General features: G+C 43.4%; 1 protein-coding gene across 1 annotated transcript in view; it reads left to right on the top strand.

Annotated features, from left to right (window-relative positions):
• tmem178a (transmembrane protein 178a) overlaps positions 1 to 20,321 on the top strand; it is a 41,456-nt gene extending 21,135 nt beyond the window's left edge. The window contains exons 2-4 of the mRNA XM_068045766.1: positions 10,525 to 10,638; positions 12,155 to 12,292; positions 19,807 to 20,321. Coding sequence (XP_067901867.1) covers positions 10,525 to 10,638; positions 12,155 to 12,292; positions 19,807 to 20,048 — 494 coding nt within the window. The 3' untranslated portion in view covers positions 20,049 to 20,321. The remainder of the gene's footprint in view (positions 1 to 10,524; positions 10,639 to 12,154; positions 12,293 to 19,806) is intronic.
• The last annotated feature ends 888 nt before the right edge of the window (positions 20,322 to 21,209 follow it).

The raw sequence follows: 21,209 nt of genomic DNA, 5'->3' as shown, positions 1-21,209 counted from the left end.
AGGGACAGGTGGGGATGTTTGGTAGGAATATGGGATTAGTGTAGGATTAGTATAAATGGGTGGTTGATGGTCGGCACAGACTCGGTGGGCCGAAGGGCCTGTTTCAGTCCTGTATCACTAAACTAAAAACTAAACTATGTTTGAATAGTTTGCCTGAGCAAGTGACAAACTCTTAGAACCAAACACAATTTGTCTACCTTTCTGTAACAGACATGTTCCGAGACCTTTTTTTGAAGCATCTACTTTGAGTAGTAGTTTCTTTCCTTGGGTCGTAGTATTGTGAACATGCCTCAGTAGAAAGTGACAGTTTTAACAAATTGAATGCATTTTGATGATCTTTGTGCCACAAGAATGGCATATTTTTCGGTCTACCATGACCTTGTCCTAGTGCACTTCTGCGACCTGGAGCTTTGCCACAACCTGCAGCATTACTGTTTCCTCTAATCCTGCATGCTGTCTGGATATGACTGACTTTCCCACAGGCATAGCACTTTGACTAGAAATGGGAGCATTTGGATGGTTGGTGGCTACCATGGCAACGATAGCATCTAAATTTCTGACTCTGAGTCTGTGAACTTGGCTGCCTGGTTCCTGCTGAAATCCGGTGGACCTCCCCTGCCAGCTCTGGAAAAGAACTTCCTTGCAATCTGCAGCTATCTCTTCCTGCCATTTCCATGGCTGTAGTTTCTCCGCAGGCATCCCTCATATCAGTTTATTGCCTTTACCCAAAAAGCTAGGCGTGGACTTTACTGTTCTTTAGACCTGCAATGAACATGTCTTAAGGTTGACTTCTAAGTTGGCATCCTAACCACAGTGATGAGACAGTTTCTTTAATTCAGGGTAGGTGGTGGCGTAGTGGTATTATGACTGGACTAGTAACCCAGAGACCCAGGGTATTGCTCTGGGGACATGGGTTTGAATCCCACCACAGCAGAAGGTGGAATTTGAATTTAATTAATAAATCTGGAATTAAAAGCTAGTCTAATGATGGCCATGAAACCATTGTCGATTGTTGTAAAAACCCATCTGTTCACTAATGTCCTTTAAGGAAGGAAATCTGCTGTCCTTACTTGGTCTGGCCTACATGCGACTCCAGACCCACAGCAATGTGGTTAACTCTTACATGCCCTCTGAAATGGCCTAGCAAGCCACTCAGTTGAACCTAACCGCTACGAAGTCAATAAAAAGGAATGAAACCGGACGGACCACCCGGCATCGACCTAGGCACCGGAAACGACAACGGCAAACCCAGCCCTGTCGACCCTGCAAAGTCCTCCTTACTAACATCTGGGGGCTTGTGCCAAAATTTGGAGAGCTGTCCCACAGACTAGTCAAGCAACAACCTGACATAGTCATACTCAAGGAATCATACCTTACAGACAATGTCCCAGACACTGCAATCACCATCCCCGGGTATGTCTTGTCCCACCGGCAGGACAGACCCACCAGAGGTGGTGGCACAGTGGTATACAGTAGGGAGGGAATTGCCTTGGGAGTCCTCAACATCGACTCCGGACCCCATGACGTCTCATGGCAGCTGGTTGAACATGGGCAAGGTAACCTCCTACTGATTACCACCTACCGCCCTCCCTCAGTTGATGACTCAGTACTCTGCCATGTTGAACACCACTTGGAGGAAGCACTGAGGGTGGCAAGGGCACAAAATGTACTCTGGGTGGGGGACGTCAATGTCCATCACCAAAAGTGGCTCGGTAGCACCACTACGGACCGAGCTGGCCGAGTCCTGAAGGACATAGCTGCTAGACTGGGTCTGCGGCAGGTGGTGGGGGAACCAACATGAGGGAAAACATACTTGACTTCGTCCTCACCAATCTGCCTGCCGCAGATGCTTCTGTCCATGACAGTATTGGTAGGAGTGACCACCGCACAGTACTTGTGGAGACGAAGTCCCGTCTTCACATTGAGGATACCGTCCATCGTGTTGTGTGGCACTATCACCGTACTAAATGGGATAGATTTCGAACAGATCTAGCAATGCAAAACTGGGTATCCATGAGGCGCTGTGGGCCATCAGCAGCAGAATTGTACTCATCCACAATCTGTAACCTCATGGCCCGGCATATCCCCCATTGATGTTCGCTGATGATTGCACAATGTTCAGCACCATTCGTGACTCCTCAGATACTGAAGCAGTCCGTGTAGAAATGCAGCAAGATCTGGACAATATCCAAGCTTGGGCTGAGAAGTGGCAAGTAACATTCGCGCCACACAAGTGCCAGGCAATGCATCGCCAACAAGAGAGAATGTAACCATCTCCCCTTGACATTCAACGGCATTACCATCGCTGAATCCCCCACTATCAACATCCAAGGGGCTCCCATTGACCAGAAACTGAACTGGAGTAGCCATATAAATACCGTGGCTACAAGAGCAGGTCGGAGGCTAGGAATCCTGAGGCGAGTAACTCACCTCCTGACTCCCCAAAGCCTGTCCACCATCTCCAAGGCACAAGTCAGGAGTGTGATGGAATACTCTCCACTTGCCTGGCTGTGTGCAGCTCCAACTACACTCAAGAAGCTCGACACCATCCAGGACAAAGCAGCCCGCTTGATTGGCACCCCATCTACAAACATTCACTCCCTCCACCACCGACGCACAGTGGCAGCAGTGTGTACCATCTACAAGATGCACTGCATCAATGCACCAAGGCTCCTTAGACAGCACCTTCCAAACCCGCGATCTCTACCAACAAGAAGGACAAGGGCAGCAAATACATGGGAACACCACCACCTGCAACTTCCCCTCCAAGTCACACACCATCCTGATTTGGAACTATATCGCTGTTCCTTCACCGTCGCTGGGTCAAAATCCTGGAACTCGCTTCCTAACAGCATTGTGGGTGTACCTACCCCAAATGGACTGCAGCGGTTCAAGAAGGTAGCTCACCACCACCTTCTCAAGGGCAATTAGGGATGGGCAATAAATGCTGGCCTGGCCAGTGACGCCCACATCCCATGAATGAATAAAAAAAAAAGGTTATAATCTGTAATAGACTTACTTGGTAACTGCTCCCTTCCACGAAATGCAACTTGCAGTGCAATTTCGTTCTTAGTTGAGCCATGATATGAGTCTAGAATCTCATTAATTTTTGAATAGTCCAAGGTCTCATGGGCAGCATTGGTTAAACACCACTTCAAAAACATCTGACCCTATCATGGTCAGGAAAACATTCACCATATCCTCATTTAGGATTTTATTAGCTTACAGACAAATGTGTAACCTTCATTCGTAATTACACCACTCCTCTTTGTTAGCGTTGAATTCCCCCATTGTCCCAAAATATGTCTGCGGTGCCATATTTTTAAAATTGCGCACTCTGTGAGTTGTAGCTGAACCCGAATTGCAGACACACGAAGCAATCTTTCAAATTGCTAGCTCAAACTTCCGCAAATCAATTTTGTGAGCTCCAAAACTGTATCAGAATGTTCTTCAGACTGTAATCTTTTGAATGAGATTTTTTTTTAAATCACATCCTTTTGTTGTCATGTTTCTGTTGTGTATTCAGGATAAAACTAACATGAGGTCTTAACTGGGAGCAGCCATATTGGAACCTTTATTTACACCTCCCAACAGAGAGGGCAGTATACAAAAGATATTATAATGTACCACACGTTCCTTTGCATCGCTGCTACCCTGTTGCATTCCGCTGCCACCATATTGTGTTATTGGTTTTCAACACACACGTAACAAACACTGAAACTGCTTAGTAAGTTAAACAAAGGGTTCTTTATTACAGAATAACAGAATTACAGGAGCGCTCTACAATACTTGTGCTGCCTGCTGACTAACACTGCTTCAACTATTGTATTACATGCTAGCTTGCATCACTTCCTGTAATGGTGTATACTAAACTATTTACATATTCAGTGATATGCTAGCTAGTATTCAGGCAGTTAAAGCATTATGACAATACCTCTGGCCTGAGTATTCTGCTGTGCGGAGGCAACTTCACCATCACCGAAATTAACAAGATGGTGGGCCGTCACCTTCTCGTAGCAGATGTAATGTACAAAAACACCCATTTAACTCTTTTAAACTACCCACTCAACCCCTATATTCTGCCCTCCCCATCTCTATCAACATTCACCTCACCCTCAGTCCACTCCCATCATTCCCACATTCTCCCCCAAGGGTATGTGCCAAGTGGGCAAAAGTTCCTTTACCGCCAACCAGTTTCCTGCCTCCTGTTCACCCTTACCATTTTAAAGCCCGTTGAGTGAGGATGCACAGTGAGTGTGGGTGCAGGGCGAGTGCGATTTAAAGATCGTGTTCTCGGAGGTCAGCACTGGATCCCACCACCCCTGGAATGTGAAACCATTTTTAAAGGGAGGTCCGGAGGAGAGAACGGTAACCCTGCACACCTCCTCCTATTAACTTCTTGTTGAGCTCATTATGGAGCTTATTAAGAGGCTTGTTTGCAGCATTTTGGGATTTTTTAAGGTAGGAAATGGGGAGAACACCATGTGGGGAACACAGGAGGGTTTAGGAGACATGTACACTGCAGGGGACAATGAGGGCTATGGGAAGGGGTGATTAAAATAATGCTGAGGCACAAAATTAAGTTCAGCTGCTGCAAGAGTGCCACAGAGTAGCCACTGCTGGAACAGTGAGACTTGCTTTTCTCAGTGGTGAGTGGCTGGAATCCGGAGAGGGACGTGAGCCTGCTGGCATCACCTTGTGAAAGAATGAACAAGAGCTGAGAGAGTTGAGATGGGAACAGGATTCTCTGATATTAGACAGAGCAGCCAGGATGAGCTTCAGCAGATGCAACCTCCTGGACAGCAGGAGGCCAGAGGAGTACAGCACGGCGGGGAGGAGGGGGTGGTTTCTGTAAGGGCAGGATGGCGCTACCCAAGCCATCAGGTATACCACCCAAGAGTTAGCTACCTGCAAGTGACTAAGCGGTAGTGCCGTGGGAGGCTGTCCCAATCCAGGCAGATGGTCTTGGACCTTTGTGCTCTGATTCACAATTGCCTGCGGCTTCATATCCCACATGGCAGTCCCTTATTTGTAGCCATCAAAGTCATTGTCCCCCTGAATTTCCATGCAATCGGGTCGTTCCAGGGTTCTTCTGGCATCTCGCAGTCGGCAGCTCATCACTCCATCAGGCAGATCACGGATGCCATATTCTGGAGGGCAGGGGACTATATCCACTTTGACACAGATGGGCTTGCGCAGGCACCGATAATTGGGTTTCGCCTCCATTGCTGGATTCCCCCAGGTGCAGGGCATTATCAATGTGGCCATCAAGGCACTCAGTGACTGGCCAGTGAGATCCATCAACAGGAAGGGCTTCCATTCCCTCAACTTCGATCTGGTGTACTGCCACAACAAGAGCTTCCTCCATGTGTACGCTCCCTTTCCTGGCAGCTGCCATGACTCTTTCATCCTCTGCCTCCTTTAAACCAGGCTGCCTCAGATCTTCACTCTAACCTCCAAAGTGTGTGGATGTATCCTGGGGGACAAGAGATATCCCTTGAAGACATGGCTACTCACCCCTCTACAGGAGCCCCAGACAGAGTCACAGAGGTGATACAATCAATGCCACCTGCTCACTAGGACAACCATTGAGCAGGCCATCGGGCTACTGAAGTGCCTGGACCATTGGGTATTGGAGGGTGTTTCCCTCCAATACCCTCCTCCAAGGATTTTGGTCAAAACAAAATCTACAAGTGTATCATCAGAACACTGTAATTTCTCTCTCCTGCATGCACAGCCTCTCTGTGTTATTGGAAAACATTCAACATAAATTTATCTGAGTAAAGCTTTTGAAATATGTCCTGGTGTTTTTATATATAATTATTTGAATAAAAGATATAAGACAGTAAGTGCTGGATGCAGAAGCAAAATATTGCATTGGTCGAACTAAATAAACAGTTGCAACCTGTGAAATTAGATATAGTACATATCTCAGGCTATACATATCCAAATTCAGCTTACAAATTCACAGCTCTGAGCTAGTTAAGTCTAACTGCAGCCTTTTGGGAGAGACTAAAACCTTCAAATAAAACCTTTAATGAAGTCATTAAGAGACAAGAAACAATTAAATGGATAAATGTAATCACGTTATTGTGAAATAGAATCTTTTAATAAAATTTTACCATTTTGTTTAAACACTTACTAGGGACATTAGCTATTCCAGTTACAGACAAAACATGATGGATGAAAATAAATTTCAGAAAGCACTTTGAGCAATTTGTTGGAGCCTGGTGGCCAGATTGTGCAATGATAGGGTGTTATACTCTGTATAAATTAGCAGTTTTTATGCATCATTCAGTGACACCTTTAACATTAAAAAATACATAGGAACATAGGAACAGGAGAAGACCACTTAGCCCCTTGAACCTGTCCACCTTTCAATGAGATCATGGTTAATCTGTGATCTAACTCCTGTACCCAACTTTGCCCCATATCCCTTAATGCCTATCAATCTCAGATTTAAAATTAACAGTTGATCGAGCATCAGCTGCCATTTGTGGAACAGAGTTCCTAACTTCTACCACACTTTATGTGTAAAAGTGTTGTTTCCTAATTTTACTGCTGAAAGGCAACGTCTTTAGACAACGTCTCCCAGTGACAAACTCCCCCAACCAGTGGAAATAGATTTTCTCTATCTACCCTATCTGTTCCCCTAAATATCTTGAAAAATTCGATCAATTCACCTCTTAACATTCTAAATTCCAAGGAATTTTTTTTTCCAAAAATATACTTTATTCATAAAAATCTGTTTAAAAAAATTACAAAACAGTTCAACAGCACCAAGTTGACATTCCAGAAAGTGCAAAAGAAATCAGTTTTCTTCACTACAGGAGTGAGTTGCCTCACAACCCTTCCATTCCATTTTACATGCCATGTACATTTTACAGCAAAGCCATATTTTAGTGTATACAGCCTGATGGGGTTTTCCATGGGTCCAGCCCCTCAGTTCACTATGGCGGGAGGACCTTACACAGTGGTCTTTCCCCATTGAGCCTTTGCGGCAGCTGCCCCAAGCTTTAATGCTGGACCTTGGAATGTGCTAGTCTGCAATACTCGGTTGTGGACAACTATTTGCACTGGAAGACCAGCAAGTTTCGGGCAGACCAAAGAGCATCTTTCACCGAATTGATGGCCCTCCAGCGGCAGTTGATGTTTATCTCGGTGTGCGTCCCTGAGACCAGCCCGTAGAGCACAGACTCCTGTGTTACAGAGCTGCTTGGGATGAACTTCAACAAAAACCACTCCAAGGAATGCAGGCCTAGTTTGTGTAAAATCTCCTTGTAATTTTACCCTTGGAGACAAGGTATGCTGGCAAATCTATGCTGCACTCCCTCCAAGGCCAATGTAACCTTCACAGTGCCACCTACAGAATTAACAGGTACTGCAGGTACATTCAATGGCCCGGATTTTACAGTCAGTGGCGAAATGATGGCGTTCACTGCTGACTGCACAGAGAGAAATGAACTTACAGGGTTCGTTGGCTGCAGCAAGAATTTTCTTTTCTTGTTGCAACATGGCCTGGCGTCGGGACAAACAGTGAGGTCTTCCAGTGTGGTGCATTGCTAGCGAAGCCACACCTCCTAGTGATGTCACAAGCTGAAGCCATATCCCTTGAGGTCAGTCTTCAGCTCAATGCAGGTAAATTTTTTTTATTATGAATTTAAATATTTTAAAAACACTCATGACACTTTTTAACGCTGTTATAAACTTTTAAACATTTTTGACACCTTTGTAACAACTTTTAAAAGTTTAGAAACTTTTAAATACTGAGACAGAGGGAGAAGCAGACAGAGACTGAGAGAGGGAGGCAGACAGAAAGTGAGAGAGACAAGCACAGGAAAATTCAGTGACAAATCCCTCTGGCCCCTGGCTTTGCATAAACCTCCCATTTGCCGATGTCTGTCCCTCTGGTATCAATGCCACCCGGCTCCTCTTACCCCCCTCCTCGGCTCCGCTTCCCCCCTCCCACCATCCCCCCCTCCCAGCTTCTCAGTCCCACCAATGTCAGAACAGCATTTGATAGAAGGGGATAACCTCTGATGGTTTTGCTGTGTTTCCCCCCTCCCATCAAGTGGAACTGAAGAACCGGGGTGGGTATCCCCTTCTATCAAATGCTGTTCTGACATTGGTGGGACTGAGAAGCTGGGAGGGGGGATGGTGGGAGGGGGGAAGAGGAGCCAGGATGGGGGTGAAGATAAGCCTGATTGGGGAGACGGATGCGGAGCTGTAAAGAGGAGCCGGGGAGCGATGGGGAGGTGGGCGAGCGGGGGTGCTAGTTGTGGAAGAGGAGCTAGGGGAGCATTTGTGACACTCTTGCATTCTTGCCATTGAATCGTGAAGAACTGTAAGCCGGAGTGTACGTCTCAATATTTGCAACAATTGTTAACTGGTCCAAACAATCATTTCTGTTTAGCAGTCACATAATAACCTATTGTGACTAAGGTGTCTTTCTTTGAAATATGAATAAAATTGATGTAATTACATAATTCTACAAATATCTTTAAAATTTAGTTTAACTCACTATTTTTATCCTAATGAATGCATTTTCATAAATTTCTATCGAACTATTGAAGTAAGTTAGTACCTGAGAGAGAGAGATTTCATTTATGGAGCATGCAGAAAAAACACAAGGAATACTATGGATAGTAACAGGCTTTTTGGCCCGTTAAAGGCAGCCTCTCTAATACTCTAATCTCCCATTATACCATACAACTGTGATTTGAATGGTGCTAATATTTTCATCTTTACTACCCTGTCTGACAGATTATCACCCCACAAATAAACAAGGCCATCCAAATATATCTGCTTTAAATTTACTTGCCACTAATTTAGACCTTCTTTGCTGATTTATGCCTGTGATTATCAGCCCTAACTCCTTGCATGTAAATATCCGTGCACATTATGGGCAATTAGACAAAGTTCTTCTGGTCCCTGTCGCTTTAAGCATTGGAATGGCATGACCATCAGTGTGTGCTCCTCTGGAGTCCGTTGAGGCACACCGCAACTTCTGGGTTTTGGCATAAGTGCGATCGCCAGAAGTTGAGGTCCTGTTGCGGCCCTCAATAGCAGTGAACGTCTCAGCATTCGCCCCTGTTGGGAAAGAAAAATCCAGGCCAATAAGTTTTCAATTAAATGCACTGGTCATGTACTGAATTTAACATATAATAGATGGTGAGTCTATGGATACAGTGCTTTGTACCATCCAATATATTATCAGGCACACTGACTGTTAAACTAAGGTTTTATTTCAAAATGCTATGGGAGTGTCAGTTATATTTTCAGCTGTGACATTCCTGATTGGGTGCTTATTTGTAAAGAAACTGTAAATAAGTGGTTTGATTATGATTAAATATATGTTTAACTATATTGTTGATTTTGCCACTTATGATTTTTAAAGCTTAGGATTCAATAAATGTTAGGAATGATGTTTCAAGTTTTAATTAGGTAAAAGTTAAATTGCAGGAAGTGCATGTAGTGCTGCAGGGAAGTGGAGAGTGAGTTAATAGTGTCAGGATGGTGCTCTTAAGGCTGGGGAACACTGGGAACTGGGGTCATGGCATTTGGGAGCATTGGTGGGTTTCAAGGGTTGATGAGATCTGCAAGGGAGGGGTAGTTGCAGGGTGCAAAAGCACTGCCAGGCCAGCCTCGGGTGGAGTTAGGAGCACTGGAAAGATAACACTAGGAAGGAGTGGAATAGGGGTGTTGGAGTATGGTCACACTGATTGGGCCTTGGAGCATGGAAGGAGTAGGAGAGGGTCCTGGGGCATGGAACAATTGGTAGGGAATTTGGAGCTTCTCGTTACTGGTTGGGTCACTTTCTTCTATTAGCCTGGAGCGAATAATTCGATTGGTCGAGATGACCACAATGATAGCTCCCCTGTCCGTACAATGTAGCTTGTGTTTCCATGATGCTGAAGTCTGATGTTTTCAGTCATGTCACACACTATTTTACAAAATAACCAATAAGTAGTAACCAAGGTAGTAAAGGACACAAAATAATCAAAAAACACTCGCACACTATGCTTTACATCTCAACATTTTACCAAAAAATACACATAAAGGATTAAAGTACACATGCATATGCCATGTAAATATGAGTATTGAAATCATGGGCCCAATGATGGTGTCGATTACTAATTTTTTATTTACTAATCAGAAATGCAATGAACCACATCTGAATTCTCAATTGGCCACGTATGGCTAGAGGCTAACATATTGTACAAGACTGACATATCTGGAATAGTGATATTTTCAGTAAAAATCTTTCATGATGGGTGTTATTTCATGAACTGAACATTGTAGACTATGGTATTAATGATTATTATTCTGATGCTAACATAATGCCATTTATATTACAAATGTAATTTAATTATTTGCATGATAAAACAGTCAATATATAAATATGTCAATTGCGATGGTCAGTACTTAGGAATAATATTTACTGTGTTTATATGATTACTGCAGACTTCCATTGATATTTAATTCCCAGTTGTCTGATGTTGATGAATCTCATTTTGCTCTCAGGAATTGCACAGAGATGCACATCTGTCAAGTATCACTACTCCCAACCCATCCGTCTAAGAAATATTCCTTTCAATCTTACAAAAACCATCCAGCAGGATGAATGGCATCTGCTGCGTAAGTGTAAATTAGCATAAATTTGTGCTGTACTAATGGTTCTTTCAAGCTTTGCTTTCCATTTCTCCCTTCTTGCACACTCCCTTCTCCCCACTTTTCCAGTTGAGAAGGTAGAATTTCTTCACCCGCAGATTTATCCCTAATTCCTGTTGATGTGGCTCAGTGGTTGCTGGTAGGAGGTGTCAGAAACAGGGCAAGTGGCAGGAGTTTTCTCAGGTCTATTCCTGTTGTTTGTACTCCCAATGGAGGTTCAGCAGGAATCCTGTTTACGTGCGTAAACAGAGTTGTCACTGAAGTTACAGCCACAGAGTGGGAGGAACCTTGAGGAAATTAGTGTGGCCGCAGTGTGGAGATCTTCTAAAAGAAAGAGTTCTTCCTGTATAGTTTTTTTAAATTATTCTTTCTCAGGATGTGGTCGTTGCTGGCAAGGTTGCATTTATTGCTTGTAACCCTGGAGAAGGTGGTGGTGAACTTTTTTCTTGAAACTCTGCAGTCTTTGCAGTGGAAATGCTCTCACAGTGCTGTTAGGTAGGGAGTTTTAGGATTTTAACCCAGCGACAATGAAGGAATGGGGTGATATGTCCTAGTCGGGAGAGTCTGTGACTTGGAGGGGAACTTGGAGGTGATGATTCCCATGCACCTGCTGCCCTTGTCCTTCTTAGTAGTAAAGATTGTGGGTTTGGGAGGTGCTGCCAAAGATGTTTTGGCAAGTTGCTGCAATGCATCCTGTGGGTACTACATATTGCAGCCAAACAACATTTAAAATCCAACAGGTTTGCTTTTCCTCTGAAAATGACCCGATCTGGGTAGAACTTTTAGGTGGGATTTGGCAAACGGGGGCAGATAGTAGGGTTTTGGATCTGTTACATGATAGTCCTGCTCATTTCTATATTCACTTCTACTGGATGCCAAAAGTGCCTGTCCAAATAAGGTAAGGCATAGTTAAATGAGACGGGAATGATGTTTAGATTTTACAGATCCCATTTTCGGTCATTATCAACTCATTTACATTGGACAGTAACATGCTTGTATAAAGTAGGCACACCGTATTACTGGGCACCAAGTTAAAGGCAGAATGCGGCATGCAAGCAATGCCATGGGCGATCCCCTAACTAAATTATTTTGACCCTCAACTTTGGATCCAGAAAGGTTTGTGCAGGACCTGGGCCCCAGCTATCTACTGGCTCCAGTTTTGAACAGGTCTCTAGAAATTGCACTGGCAGAATTTTTACCTGCCCCTCTAAGAAGCGATGCTTGTGATCTGCTTAGTTTTTTCCACGCAGTTCAGCTAAATTGGGGACTCACAGTCCAGTGGATTACTAGGCAGAGCCCCAAGTCCCATTTCTCTGTGATCCAGCACACATTACTGGTGTTGTGGTTCATAATTTTAACTGTAATGATAATAAGCACTATTTTATTTTACAGAATTTGGTCAATGGAATGCTGTTGAAACTGTTGAAAAAGAAATACTAATGAGATTTTTTAAAACTATTTTTTTCCTATCCAACCAACTCAGATTTGAGGAGGATCACTGCTGGATTCCTGGGCATGGCAGCTGCTGTCCTGCTGTGTGGGTGCATTGTGGCGTCGATGAGTTTCTTCTGGGAAGAAAGCCTCACTCAGCATGTGGCAGGTCTCCTTTTCCTAATGGCAGGTCATTTTCCAGCACTTTTCTTCAGCAGTCTGTGTGTCTGTAGTATTTTCACTTGATTAATTTTACACCTAATTCTACACATTATCCAGATACCTTTCGACAGTGGACAGGGTGAACAATACATCGCTGTAATTGGAGTGAAGGCAGAGAAAAAGAAATAACTTGCATTTATGTAGTGCCTTTCACAACCTCAGGAAGTCCCAAAGCACATTATAGCCAATTAAGTACTTTTGAAGTGTAGTCACTGTTGTAATGTAAGAAACACAGTAACCAATTTGTGCACAGATTCCACAAGAGCAATGTGATAATGACCAGATAATGTCTCAGTGATGTTGTTTGAGGGTTAAATATTGGGAGGAACCAAAGAGAACTCCCTCTGTTCTTCTCTGAAATAGCGCCATGCATTCTTTTATGTTCACCTGAGAAGGCAGATGAGACGACACCTGCAACAGTGCAGCACTCCATCAATACCATATTCTACAGTCTGCCTAGATTTTGTGCTCAAGTCCATGGAATAGAGCTTCACATGTGCCTAAACAGTAAGAGATTTCAAAGAACTGTAAGAGCAGATGGGAGAAGATGGGATTTCCAGCCCCTAAAACGGGCATTTAAATAGGCCAGCAGAGAACTTTTTAAACCAAAGACACAAAGTAACTTTAAAAAGTAGTATTTTCTGTGCTTGCAGTTATAAAGTAAAATGAATCACAGCTTCCTCTTGAAGCTGTTCTAACTTACCTCAATGCTATCACAATTGTATGGAGGCCAGATCCATTGGTTAAGTTAAAAATCCCAACCTATCCTCCAGCTATACTCAGCACTTTAGAACAGGAAGGGAGAAAATTATCAAGAAAAAGAAAATACGTTTTCTGGCATCCTGGCCGGAATTTTACGTGGCAATGGAGGCCCCACCCACCGGCTTAAAAGTCGGGGGCGAGCCTGCCTTCACCTGGCCTAGAAGCCACACAGCAATATGTGTGACCCAAGCCCTCAATTGGCCTTGGGCGGGACTTCTGCCCCTCTGAGGCAGCAAGTCCTGCCTGTCATGATTGTATGTGTGGTCTTGAGTATTAGAGAATATATGGTACTTGGAAGGGAAACTGAAAGTAGCTTTGTGCTTTGGGGAAAACATCTGATCTGGGGGTTGTTGTAAGGTCAGATAGGCTTTGTAGCCACAGTGAGAGCAGTAAGCAAGAACTCTACAGAAGTCTTTAATAAAACACTTGTGAAACCTTTGTTAAAGTTAAAGCTGTGTGATTTCAAACGTGATTCATTTCAGCCTGAGATGTGACATTGGCAACGAGGTTATAAAGACAAACCATACAGAGGTAAATTTGTAGATATTTAGGATTGTATAATGGCATTTTCTGGAGCTGTTAAGTCTGCAGTTCAGAGGATTGAGCCGTTTGATCCGATGAGTGATGCCAGTTTCATCAGTGTAAAGTGGAAAGCGTGGCTGGAGGAGTTCGAAACAGTTGAGGTTTGATTTTGGATGGGGGGACAGAGGTGCAGAAAGCACAGCGATGGGCCTTATTATTGTTCAACGCAGATGCGTCAGTGAGGGAGACTTTTAAGACGTTGCCTGACATGGGAGAAAAGGCGAATTATGAATGTGCAGTGAAAGCTTTGAAGGACCATTATGTGGTGGCGGCAAATGCCACATTCCAATTGATGTTTTCCATCAGATGGGACAGAAAGAGGGGGAAACAGTAGTCCAATTTGTGACTCACTTGAGGCAAGCATCGGATGAATGCAATTATGTTGCAATGGGTTTGAATAACCAGATAATGGATCAGGTGGTCCAACATTGCTAGTCGGATAAATTGAGACATCGGCTGCTGGAAAGAGGAGGTGAATTAACGTTGGATGACACTTTGAAAATAGTGGCTGCATTGGAAGCAGTGGATGAACAATTTCACAGCATGAAATTTAGTCCCATTTCCACCATCAGCACGACAAAATCTGAGGTTAATTAAGTGACACAACGGAATCCAGATATGAGTAAATGTAAACGGCAAAAATCTAAGAGAGAGTGTTTCAGATGTGGCAACTTGGGGCACTATGGAAGAGACGATTGCAGCCCTGCCAAGGGAAAGATATGCAGAAAATGTACGGGCAGAGATCATTTCGCCAAGAAGTGCAGAAGCAAATCTGAGCAGAGTGGCAAGCCTGGCAAACCATGTAAAGGAAAGAGAGATGAAAGCAGTGCAACTGTGAGATGAGTTGAAGAAGATGCAGTGAGTGAGGACACAAATAGCAATCGTGGATACATGTTTTCTGTCAAAAAGCTTCATCCTTACACATCTAAAACTCCACTTCAAACTGATGTTTCACTGTGTGTGTAAGAGCTGGAGAGCAGAGTGTGGAGGCAGAATTTGTAGTGATTGAAGAGGATGGTGAGCCTCTTCTGAGTAGAGAAACTGGCCAAGCCTTGGGGGGTGCTACACATTGGAGTGAAAGTGAATTCTGTGAAATCCTACGTGGAGCTTCGAGACGAGTTAGATCAGTGTTTCAAGGAATTGGGAAGTTGCACAACTGCCAATGAGATTAACCATTGATGAGAATGTGAAGCCTGTAGCCCAGCCTGTACACAGAACACCTTTTGGTCTGAGTGGGAAAGTTGAAGCAAAGATCAAGGAATTGGTTGGTCAAGACATCATAGAGCCAGTTGAAGGGCCAATACCTTGGGTGAGCCCTGTTGTGGTAGTGCCTAAACCAAATGGTGACATCAGGCTCTGTGATGATATGCGACAGGTAAATGAAGCAGTGAGAGAACGTCATCCAATTTCCACTGTGGATGAAATCTTTCAAGAGTTGTCAACAAGCAAGGTATCTCCAAATTAGACTTAAAATGGGGATACCACCAGCTGGAGCGTCATCCTGATTCAAGGAAGGTGACTACTTTTGTCACTCATTTTGGATTTTAATGATACAAGAGATTGCTAATTGGCATCAATACGGCACCAGAAATTAACCAACATGAAATTCACAAGGTGATACAAGGGATCCCAGGAGCAGCCAATATCTCAGATAACATCATTATTCATAGAGCCAATAGAGAGAAACATGACAAGAGGCTATTAATATTGGCTAGATTGCAGTTAGCAGGACTTAATGGTAAATACAGGCTAGTGCTTGCTGGGCGTGACAGAGCTAAAGTTCATGGGCCATAAACTCACGAGCAGTGGAATCAATCCTGCCAAAGACAAGATAGAAGCAACAGCAGAAGCACGTGAACCACAAAACGCTCGCAAAGTAAAATGTTTTCTGGGACTTGTGAGATTTTGTGCGAGGTATATCCCATACTTTGCCACCCTGGCTGATCCATTGAGGAGGTTAACCAGAAAGAATGAATGGTTCAGATTTGATGAAGAACAGAAAGCTGCATTCAAAGCTGTGAAAGACAGCTTGACAAGTGCTCGAACCCTGGGATACTATGATCCAAATACACCAATGAAAGTCATTGCAGATGCCAGTCCAGTAGGATTAGGAGCAGCGCTGGTGCAAATGCATGCTGAGGGCCCAAGAGTCATTGCTTATGTAAGCAGATCTCCGACAGATGTGGAGGGGAGATATTCTCAGACAGAGTAAGAGGCCCTAGGATTGGTGTGGGAATGTGAAATATTCCATGCATACTCGTTTGTCATCGAGTTTGAATTAATGATGGATCACAAGCAATTACAGATGATTTATTCTCCCAGATCCAAACCATGTGCCAGAATCGAAGGATAGGTTTTGAGACTCCAGCAACACAAGTACAAGGTGGAAAATTGCTGGAAAAATGAACATTGCTAACTCGCTGTCACGACTACTGAGGGAGGATCAAACACACAGATCTTCACCAGAGAAGGAAGCTGAATCATCTGTGTGGTTTGTGGCAGTGAGGTCCCGGAGGACTGGAGAATTGCTAATGTTGTCCCCTTGTTTAAGAAGGGTTGCAGGGATAACCCAGGTAATTATAGACCGGTGAGCCTGACGTCAGTGGTAGGGAAGCTGCTGGAGAAGATACTGAGGGATAGGATCTATTCCCATTTGGAAGAAAATGGGCTTATCAGTGATAGGCAACATGGTTTTGTGCAGGGAAGGTCATGTCTTACCAACTTAATAGAATTCTTTGAGGAAGTGACAAAGTTGATTGATGAGGGAAGGGCTGTAGATGTCATATACATGGACTTCAGAAAGGCGTTTGATAAGGTTCCCCATGGTAGGCTGATGGAGAAAGTGAAGTCGCATGGGGTCCAGGGTGTACTAGCTAGATGGATAAAGAACTGGCTGGGCAACAGGAGACAGAGAGTAGCAGTGGAAGGGAGTTTCTCAAAATGGAGACGTGTAACCAGTGGTGTTCCACAGGGATCCGTGCTGGGACCACTGTTGTTTGTGATATACATAAATGATTTGGAGGAAAGTATAGGTGGTCTGATTAGCAAGTTTGCAGACGACACTAAGATTGGTGGAGTAGCAGATAGTGAAGGGGACTGTCAGAGAATACAGCAGAATATAGATAGATTGGAGAGTTGGGCAGAGAAATGGCAGATGGAGCTCAATCAGGGCAAATGCGAGGTGATGCCTTTTGGAAGATCCAATTCAAGAGTGAACTATACAGTAAATGGAAAAGTCCTGGGGAAAATTGATGTACAGAGAGATTTGGGTGTTCAGGTCCATTGTTCCCTGAAGGTGGCAACGCAGGTCAATAGAGTGGTCAAGAAGGCATATGGCATGCTTTCCTTCATCGGACGGGGTATTGAGTACAAGGGTTGGCAGGTCATGTTACAGTCGTATAAGACTTTGGTTCGGCCACATTTGGAATACTGCGTGCAGTTCTGGTCGCCACATTACCAAAAGGATGTAGATGCTTTGGAGAGGGTGCAGAGGAGGTTCACCAGGATGTTGTCTGGTATGGAGGGCGCTAGCTATGAAGAGAGGTTGAGTAGATTAGGATTATTTTCATTAGAAAGACGGAGGTTGAGGGGGGACCTGATTGAGGTGTACAAAATCATGAGAGGTATAGACAGGGTGGATAGCAAGAAGCTTTTTCCCAGAGTGGGGGATTCAATTACTAGGGGTCACGAGTTCAAAGTGAAAGGGGAAAAGTTTAGGGGGGATATGCGTGAAAAGTTCTTTATGCAGAGGGTGGTGGGTGCCTGGAACGCGTTGCCAGCGGAGGTAGTAGACGCGGGCACGATAGCGTCTTTTAAGATGTATCTAGACAGATACATGAATGGGCAGGAAGCAAAGAGATACAGACCCTTAGAAAATAGGCGACATGTTTAGATAGAGGATCTGGATCGGCGCAGGCTTGGAGGGCCGAAGGGCCTGTTCCTGTGCTGTAATTTTCTTTGTTCTTTGTTCTATCAAGAGCAATGACAATTAAGAGAGATTGAAAGAGAATCAGACAAAGATCCAGAATTGAATGAAATCAGACAGAGAATCCAAGTTGGAAATTGGGAGAATTGCCCATTCAAGACAGACGTTGTTATACGAGATGAACTGTGCACAATTGGGAAGTGTATTCTCAGAGGTAACAGACTTATATTGCCACAAAAACGTAGGCCTCAACTAGTGATGCTAGCTCATGAGGGTCACTTGGGAGTGGTTGGTACTAAGCAAAACCTATGAACCAAAGTATGGTAGCCAGGGATGGAGAAAGATGTGGAACAGTTTGTCAAAACATGTCATGGATGTCAATTTGTCAGTAGACCCAATCCACCAGAACCACTATGCAGCTCACTGTTACTGGCTGGACCACAGAGGATTTAGCAGTTGACTTCTTAGGTCCATTTCCATCAGGAGAGTCTAAACTAGTGGTGATTGACTTCTTTTGGGCCTCCTTATCTCGAGAGACAATGGATACGCGCCTGGAGGTGGTCAGTGGTTTGTGAAGCAGCGCCTGGAGTGGCTATAAAGGCCAATTCTGGAGTGACAGGCTCTTCCACAGGTGCTGCAGAGAAATTTGTTTGTTGGGGCTGTTGCACAGTTGGCTCTCCCCTTGCGCCTCTGTCTTTTTTCCTGCCAACTACTAAGTCTCTTCGACTCGCCACAATTTAGCCCTGTCTTTATGGCTGCCCGCCAGCTCTGGCGAATGCTGGCAACTGACTCCCACGACTTGTGATCAATGTCACACGATTTCATGTCGCGTTTGCAGACGTCTTTATAACGGAGACATGGACGGCCGGTGGGTCTGATACCAGTGGCGAGCTCGCTGTACAATGTGTCTTTGGGGATCCTGCCATCTTCCATGCGGCTCACATGACTATTACAGCCGTTATCATGAGTATGTGGTAATGAAGTCTATAACGGCAGAGAAAATAGTGTTTGCATTGACTGAAATATTTGCAAGGCATGGTCCACCAGTCACATTGTATTCAGACAATGGGCCACAATTCATTTCGCACATCTTTGCAGATTACCTGCGAGTCACAGGTATTCACCATCACAGCGTCGCACCTAAATGGACACAGGCAAATGGGGAAATGGAAAGACAAAACCAATCCTCAGAGAAACGGATGAGGATTGCTCAGGCTAAATTTACCACTTAACCTTCTACGTTCCAAGGAATACAACCCTAATTTGTGTAATCTCACCTCGTAATTTAACCCTTGGAGTGTAGGGGTATCATTCTGGTAAATCTATGCTGCACTCCCTCCAAGGCCAGTATATCCTTCCTAAAGTATGGTGCCCAGAACTGCTCACAGTACTCAATGTGCAGTATAACTAGGGCGTTGTATGGCTTGTCGCATAATTTCTACCCACTTGTATTCCAGCCCTCTAGATATAGAGGCTAGCATTCCATCATCCTTTTTGATTATTTTCTGTACCTGTCCATGACATTTTAACAATCTATGTACATGGACCCCTGAGACTCTTTGTTTCTAGTTTTTCATCATTTAGCAAATACTCTGATCCAACCTTTTTATGTCCAAAGTGGATGACCTCACATTTACCTACATTGAAATCCATTTGCCACAGTTTTTCCCATTCACCTAATTTATTAATATATCTTTGTAATTTTATACACTATTGCAATGTTGTCTATCTTTGTGTCATCAACAAACATGGATTATGTAGCTCTCTATACCATCATCTACATCATTAATAAGTATGGTGAATAGTTAAGACCTCAACACAGATCCTAGTGGGATACCACAAGTCACATCCTATCAATTAGAGTACCTGCCCATTACAGTAAAATGAATAACTTTGTGAAAATGTGATTAATATATATAAAACCCTGAGTCATATTTTTATAATGGATTGTTTCTGAACTGTTGCTTACACATGGAAAAAAGCCTTACATGTAAATTTTATAAAGTGCTGTATTTTAACTGACACTAGCCATTTTGTAATACACCCAGATACCTGTCGAAATACATTATTTTCATCCATTTAAACTAATTTGCCATATTCACTGTTTTGCCACACATTTGTTTCACTGGCTTCTTGGTGAAAAATGCAACATTGTTTGAATAGGATTACATTCTGGATATAAATGACAGCAATTTTTCTTTTTTTATCTTTAGGAATTTTTTGCACAATTTCGCTTTGCACATTTGCAGCCAGCATTTCGTATGATCTGTCGCGTCAACCAAAATTTATCTACGGGCTACCGAGCGATGTTGACCATGGGTACAGTTGGTCCATTTTCTGTGCGTGGTGCAGCCTGGGGTTAACTATGATGGCAGGCTGTTTGTGCACTGCTTTTCCATTCCTTAGCAGAACCAAGACAATCCATCAAAAGTCCATCAGAGATTCCTCCGTGTGAGCAGACCTTTATAAAATACTGTTGATTTTATGAGCAACCTATGCTTCTCCGATATGATCTTGTGTTGGGATTGTGGCCTACGAATAACGCATCTGTGTTTTTGATTCTTCGTACATTATGCCAAGAATTATTTCTTATGATATATCTGTGCTTGTGTCTTTAAAACACAGTGGTTATTTGAAAGAACTGCGGCGTTCAATGTAAAGCTATCAAACACAAAAAGGACTGTTAAACAGCTACTGACTATATTCTACGTAAAACAAATATTTTATAACTGACCACTGTTGCCTCCATTTTGTTTTGTCATTCCAGTTCTGAGATGAGTTGAAATTGTTCTCCTGTGGTATTTGTTTTCTGTACAATACCAGTATTTTATTATTGTATTCCAAATTCAAAAAAGTAACAGAAATATTAAAACTGGGCTCAGCTATAAAAATTGTATTTTAGGTTTTAGAGTGTTACTTTCATGGTGTCTAAGAGGAAAATGTTTCAATACTTCTCCGTAAGTAAAGCACATTGGGAGTGAAATCAATCTGTGGTGGCAACACTAAATGGGTAAAAGCAAATTGGCAGCCCGTTTTATATCAGCCCAATTTTTTTTTCTATTCAATTTCAAAGAAAATTGAGCAGGGTGTAAAATCGACCATCAATTCGCTATTGCTCATTTAGTGCTACCATCAAAGATTAATATCAGCTTATTTATTTTAAACTGCCAAGTCCAATGTCAACTTGCACTTTTTCATTCCAAATATTGCCTCTCTTAGAGCTGTGGTGATCCTTTTACTAAATTGTGTAATTTGAATAAGGTTCAACTGTAATTATTTGACAATAGTGTGCTGTCAGTTGTTGTGTTAAATAAGGTGAATGAAAATGTGAATAATTGGTACAATTGTTAGAATATTTCCATAAATGTGGTAGAGTGTAAATTCTATGTGCTCTTTGTCTGTAGATACAGTTTTTATTTGTTGAAATTAAAGACTCAGTGGCCAAGAAAATGGAACGCACCTGATTGGATCCCGGTGCAGTGCACTCTGTATGTGTTTAATGAGGCCAATGGCTGGACCATGCAAAATTGGTCTGCTGGCCTCATTTGTTTGCTACTGGTGAACTGTGTATGGGTGCCAGATGAGGCCCCAGACACAATTCATAGGCTTGGGAAGA

This window comes from Heterodontus francisci, chromosome 13, assembly GCF_036365525.1.
Source record: "Heterodontus francisci isolate sHetFra1 chromosome 13, sHetFra1.hap1, whole genome shotgun sequence".
NCBI lineage: Eukaryota > Metazoa > Chordata > Chondrichthyes > Heterodontiformes > Heterodontidae > Heterodontus > Heterodontus francisci.
Note: the sequence above shows the minus strand (reverse complement) of the source record. Positions and strands in the feature narration are given on the sequence as shown.